The 6195-nt window shown below is 44.5% G+C and overlaps 1 protein-coding gene across 3 annotated transcripts in view; it reads left to right on the forward strand.

Annotated features, from left to right (window-relative positions):
* The first annotated feature begins 817 nt into the window (after positions 1-817).
* Positions 818-6195, forward strand: part of Rnf32 (ring finger protein 32) — a 39115-nt gene continuing 33737 nt past the window's right edge. Inside the window, exons 1-3 of one of the 3 annotated variants that reach the window (XM_026789379.1) lie at positions 818-900; positions 2826-2910; positions 3400-3664. In XM_026789379.1, the coding sequence (XP_026645180.1) occupies positions 2896-2910; positions 3400-3664 (280 nt within the window). In that variant the 5' untranslated portion in view covers positions 818-900; positions 2826-2895. Of the gene's footprint in view, positions 903-2822; positions 2911-3399; positions 3665-6195 lie in introns of all 3 variants that reach the window. The other 2 variants (XM_005367462.3, XM_013353888.1) reach the window with 2 other exon arrangements.

The raw sequence follows: 6195 nt of genomic DNA on the forward strand, positions 1-6195 counted from the left end.
CATGCTCAGTAACTTCTGCGGAAGTTACTATCTTTGTAAGAAACCTTGAATTGTGTTTTCTTTGCATTTTTAGGTGAACTGTATTCCAACTAATGGACAACAATACTGTCATTCGAGGCAGGAGAAAATCAATACAGACTTCTGCTTGGACCAAGAAGCAAGAGACTCTTTTAAAAGACCCCAGGGGTTCAGGCTTGGTTCAATGGACAACGTGGGAGATGTCACTGAGAGTTGAGGGGTTAGGTACCCCAGGAGGCCAGTAGCCACAGAGCCAGCTCTCTCCACCTTCCCTTTGGCCTTCAGAGGAGCCTTGAGAGCCCAGGGCTAGAAAGGAGTCACTAGAGGAGGGGGCGAACGTGAAAAGGCCCCGGCAATACACAACAGGCCGGGATCGTCAGCTCAGTTACCGGGAGTAAAGGCTGGACAATGCAGCCATCGTGAGAGGGACACACGGAGACCGGGAGGGCGGAAACGCATGCGAAGCGGTCGAGAGACGGCCAACAAATCTCCCGACGCAGGGGGCGACAACAAACCCACTGCGAAAAGCCACACGGGTCTCTGCACCCTCCGGACGGTACGCCGAGTGGGAAGGACGCGACAAAAACACCAGACAGCCTGGGAAGAGTGGGAGTGACGGCGCGCGCCTCACGATAACGTAACTGGGCTCTCGCTGACGACATGGGGGCGTGTCCGTGACGCAAACGCCGACGCATCAAACCGCTTGCGGCCAGTGAGGCGAAGAGGGCGTCTGATCCCGCCTACTGGTCAGTCAGACTTGGCAAAACCCGGGAGCGTGCGCGTAGTGTGCCGGGCGCCGGCGAGCATGCGCACTCCGAAGTGCTGGTTGCCGTGACAACAAGGAAAGTTACGGGACGGTGCGACCCGGAGGCGGGGAGGCCGGTGTGCGTTTGTTCGGCGTCTCTGTCTGGGGCTTGGAGAAGCGCGGGTGCTGAGGGAGGCGGCGAGGCCCGGACGCTGGATAGTATTGGGGCGGGAGGGGAGGCACGGATGTCGAAGGCGATCCGAGTCGCTGTGGGCGGCCCGTGGGTCCTGCCTGCCTTGCGCGTGGCGTGCGGTTTGATCAGTGAACTCAGGGGCTACATCTAACGGCATCACTCGGCTCTGCAGGAGTATTTAAAAGTAGTGTGCAGTGTCGCGTGTGCATTTTTATTGTTGTGTGTATCAGTTGCCTTGTGTTAACTTAAAGCAATTGGTAACTAAATGCCCTGACGCCCCGTGCTGTGCTTTCCTACCTGGCACTCGGAACATGTGCAAGCTGTGATTTACAAACAGGCTGTTTTGTGTTGTAGCTGTTAGTGCCTGGCAGAGGTTAAGTTTACCGCTTTCCTGTTTCCAGATTAGCGGGTCACCTCTCCTCCGTTTATATTTTCTCATACAGTTGAACTAAATCTGGCACGTTTCGAGTATTTTTGAAAATTATACAACTTGCTGATACTATGGGACTTGATGAGGCAGTTTTTTAACCCTTTTATTTTGATATTAATCACAACGGTATAATAAAAACTAAGTGAAACTGTAGACCAAATTAGCTACCTATGGTTAACGATAGTATGAATCTTGTTGAAAATTAAATAATTTTCAGTTAGATGCATACTTGGTCTCTGCTGATTATAAGCATTTTGAACTAGAAAAATGGTGGTGTTGACCTTTCAGCATTTTATATGCCTTTCTCCAGCCTAGGCCGTGGCAAGGAACATTGAATACAAATTTCTTCCATAGATCCCCATGCCAGAACTGAAAAGAAACAAGGAGGAGGGCACAGTGAAAATGATCTAGGCTGCTGAAGGATCTGAGCAGCCGTTAGTTCTTTTCTTAGTCTTAAAGCAGGTGTCTCACACGTTAGTTCCTACGAAGCTCACTTTCCTGTACTCTTAAATTGTTCTGCTGGGGTTAGAAGAGAGAGCGTTTGTGCATGCGTGGGAGACAGCTGCTCTGCCAGCACCTTCTGAGAGTTATTCCCTCGATGCTGTTTCTACTGTAGAATAATATACACTCCTGCCTTCCTAAAAATAACACCATGAAATAAATAAATTTATTAAATAAAAAATATTGTGTTGAAATTCTCAAGGTATTAATAAAAATTGGCAAAAAGAAAATAATGTAACACCATGGTCCCAAAACTAAAAGGGGCAATACCAAATATTTCCCCCAGCTTTTGAGGGGATGGGAGCAACAGTAACCATTTGCAGAGTATCTTATGCAGAACAGTCCTCTGTAAACCCTTAGGATGTTTTCTTCTTTTGTATAATAATCCTGCGATGTCAGTGATTTTGTGTTTTTATAGATGCAAAAACTGAGCCAGAGATGTTTAGATAGCTTACCCCAAAAAGCAGAAAGCAGGTTGGGACTCAGTGAGTCCATCCTCATCTTCTGTCCAGCTATGTGTTGGGCAGGTTGAAGATAAACAGCAGGCCCCTTATACCTGCCTCTTGTTTCTTTTCTCCCTGAAAAAACGAACATGCATGCGGGTTTCCTGAACACCTTTGTTGTTGCTCGTGTTATCCAACATGCTCATTTCTTTCTTCAAGACTTGGCTTGTGTTGTCTTTAAGGGTTGTTCACTTAGTGTCTGATTTTAGTCTGAGACTTCACTCTAAACCCCCGTTTTTGCTGCTAGATGTTCTTTGTGTTCACATTCTTTCCAGCACTGTGGGGAGCTACTGGAGGACAGGGATGGACTGGGCTATGACTGTAAGCTGGAAAGTGTTGCTCTGTTCTGCCCTGCAGCTGCCATTCCTGTTATCACCTCCATAACCCTAGGAGATCTGAATGTTTACCAACACACTCACTTTCTCTTCACAGCAGAAGAATGGAAGGAACTGTAATGTGATGCTAGACTTTGTTGAAGCCACGCCACGGTGTTTCCTTATTGAGCATGTTAAAAAATAAGGTATTTCATCCTCCTCAAAACCGACCCATAGTTTCACTCTTGGGCATAAAAATAGTTTATAAACCTTGTGTCCACGAGGAGCTGTGAGCAGGAGTGGGAGGTGTGGGTAACAGTAAGTGCTGTGTGCAGGCCTCTCCTGGCTCGAGAACCTGGTCCTGCAGCAAATGCTTTAAGTTTTCACCAAAGAGCTTATGCTTAAAAGCATAGTGTTTGCCTGGAGTCTAATTCAGTTATAGCAAAACAGCAGGTGTTTATTTAGGCACACACAGGTTTATAATTGGCTCCAGAAATTAAATGAAAAGGTTTCCTTGGTTTCTAACACTGCTGTTGGGTCTGGGTTTGCTGACTTGGGAACAATGGCTATGGCATTCCTTCCCATTGATTTGCTAATATGCCACCAGTGGAGCGCAAAGCTTCAATTTCCTTCTAAAAGATGTTTGTTACACACTGTTTCAGTAAATAAGACAACCCCTACCTCCTACTTTTTAGGATCACTCATCTAAAAAAGGTAACTTAGCAGTCACTGCAGTTGCCTTACAGGACCACATTTTACATGATCTTCAACTTGGACATCTATCGGTAGCAGACCCTTGTAAGACAAATGTGCAAAAGAATGAGAACAAGACAAAATCTCTCAAAAGAGACACAACGGCCATAATAGATACTGGGCTTAGAAAATCTACAGAGGGCCCCAAAGTGGAAGATCCAGAAAGGGAGTATGTTCTAGATCCCGCACCGCCAGCACTAACTTTAGGTAAGCTAATCTGATCATTTGTTGGCTTGATGTTAACTAACCCAGTGTAACCTCCTTAAGCTGGATGGTACCCTATTTACAGGGCTGAAGCAATGGTGTGTTTGGAGTAAAAATACAACCTTAACATTTTCATTTTATTGGCAGATACTGACAGCCAAGTGTGTTGTTAATAAGGCTTTGAATGCCAACTTTTTGTCTGCCAAGGTTTTTTTCCAGTTCTGAGATTAAGTGTTGGTAGAACTGTCTCATAAACAAGGTGGCCACCAGCAATACTATAAGTTGCAGCAACAGGGTAAGTGACTTGCTTTTGTGAGTGAATTTCTGGCTGCGTACATTGTGCCTGGCTTTATCATGTGCCCTGTGGCACTTCACATAATGCCAGAATTGGTCTGTGCTTCTGTATTTTAAGCCCTTCTGCCTTCCTTTGCATATTTTTGTTGGCTTTGGAAATCTCCTTGTATAGCTCAGGCTGGCCTTCAATTCTCAATCCTTCTGCTTCAACCTCCTGAGTGTTTGGTTTATAGGTGCGTGTCTAGATCTTTGTGTTTTGTGAATGTAGTTTCCATCTGGCATCTTCTAAATGAGCCTGGGTCCATTAAATTGAAGATGAACTTCAGGTGGTGTCCTTCCTCCTTAAGCAGCTTTCTCACCTCTGGTGAGGCAGCAGTGTCTCCACTGGTGCACAGCCCCAGCAGTAATGCTCATACTCTCAGCCCATTTCTACTTGAATCTGTACAGTAATCCCTCATTGAACTAAATGCCTTGATGTTCCTCAGGGGACCCCCTTCCCAAAATTTTTACAGGCTCAGTGCTTTCTGGTGACACTGACATCAGTTTAAATACCACCCACAAATTTAGTGCCTTTCCATCTTAATTGGATCCCTGTCATACACTAGGGCCATAACTTTTTTTTTTTTTTTTTTGAGAGAGAGAGAGAGAGAGAAGGTCTCACTATGTAGTTGAAGCTGTCTTAAATGCAACCTTCCTGCCTCTGCTCCTACTGTAGCCCTATATGACTATTACAGAAGTAAAGTTGTTAAACTGTCATGAATCTATTTTTTCTTATAGTTTGGCAGATAGAAGATTTGGTCTTACCTTGGCAGTTTCAGCATGTAATTCTCTTCTGTGAAATCAAGAACTTTCCTGCTTTTTTTGAAAGAAGCTCTTTACTTCCTCTCTTGGCACATCTGAATAGTCAACATCTCTGCTTTGTTGCTTTGGAGCCTCAACCACCCCTAAAGCTGTAATACTGCCACATTCTGTCTAACCACGAAGACAACTACAGAGGGACAAGGGGTACAAAATACACAGCCTGATACTAGACAGAAATGGAGCACAGGACCATAAGATTTCATTGTGCTGCTTAGATTGGCAACAAAATGAAAACTTATGAATTATTTCTGGAATTTCCCATTGAATATTTTCAAATAGTAGTTGACTGTGAATCACTGAGCCCTCCAGAAAGTACAACCACAGATAAGGGAGCATGACTTCAGTGGATAATTAGCTTAGCATTAATTTCCTGGTTCCCATCTCTATAGTAGCATGTTAAGGCCACAGAATTCTTTATACCATTCTTACAATCTTGTGTAAGTTTGAAATCATTTTAACTGGGAAGCTAGAAATGAAAGATTTCTAAATGATTAGGCATGGCAAATAGGTTTGGTTAGGGCTGTTGTGCTGTAGACAGGAGGTGGTAGGGATGCCTGCATAGCACAGAAGGAAAACCCCTCATCAGGCAGTCAGGTACGCCTCTTGTTCCTTTAGCTGCTGAGGTGAGGAGCAGAAAGTTTCCACGTATGGCAGAAGAGCCATCCAAGGGTGGCAGGCACCTTGAGAGAAAGCTTACTCTCAGCTTTGCTGCTTTGGGCTATATTACAGATACAGGTTTGTGCAGTCCAGAGTCTGGCCCTTGATGGTAGGCATCACATCACCTACAGTAAGTCATATGCCCATCAGTGTAAGAATAAATCAAGACTGAGTTCATTGCTCAGGATGGCAGGTACTAAAGCAAGACAGGAGAGGCCCTGAGCCTAATGGCTCGGGGTTCAACTCAGATTTGGGGGGTTTTGTTTGTTTGTTTGTTTGTTATTCTCCTGATGGTTTTAGTGTTGGTATATTTTTACTAGAATTAAGTCTAGTGAAATAAGTTAATCTCAGCTATATTATTAGGTGAGTTTGGAATATAGATGCTCTTGACAGAATTTTTGTCTGGTGTGTGTGTGTGTGTGTGTGTTTACACAGGTATAGGCATGTGCGTGTAGAGCCCAGAGGCTGGTATCAGTATCTTCCTCATTTACCTTATTTTTTGAGACAGGGTTTCTCACTAAACTAGAGCTCACCAGTTCACCTAGACTGGCTGGCCAGCAAGCTCTAAGGATCTCCTGTCTCTGCCTTGCCGGCACTAAGCACACACTATTGTGCAATTTTTTTACATAGACACTGGTGATAGAACCCATTCCCCTGCTTTGGTCATGCATTTTATGATTATTTCCTTTTCTTTTTTTTTTTTAATATTCTTTTTTTAAATA

This window comes from Microtus ochrogaster, unplaced genomic scaffold, assembly GCF_000317375.1.
Source record: "Microtus ochrogaster isolate Prairie Vole_2 unplaced genomic scaffold, MicOch1.0 UNK18, whole genome shotgun sequence".
Taxonomy (NCBI): domain Eukaryota; kingdom Metazoa; phylum Chordata; class Mammalia; order Rodentia; family Cricetidae; genus Microtus; species Microtus ochrogaster.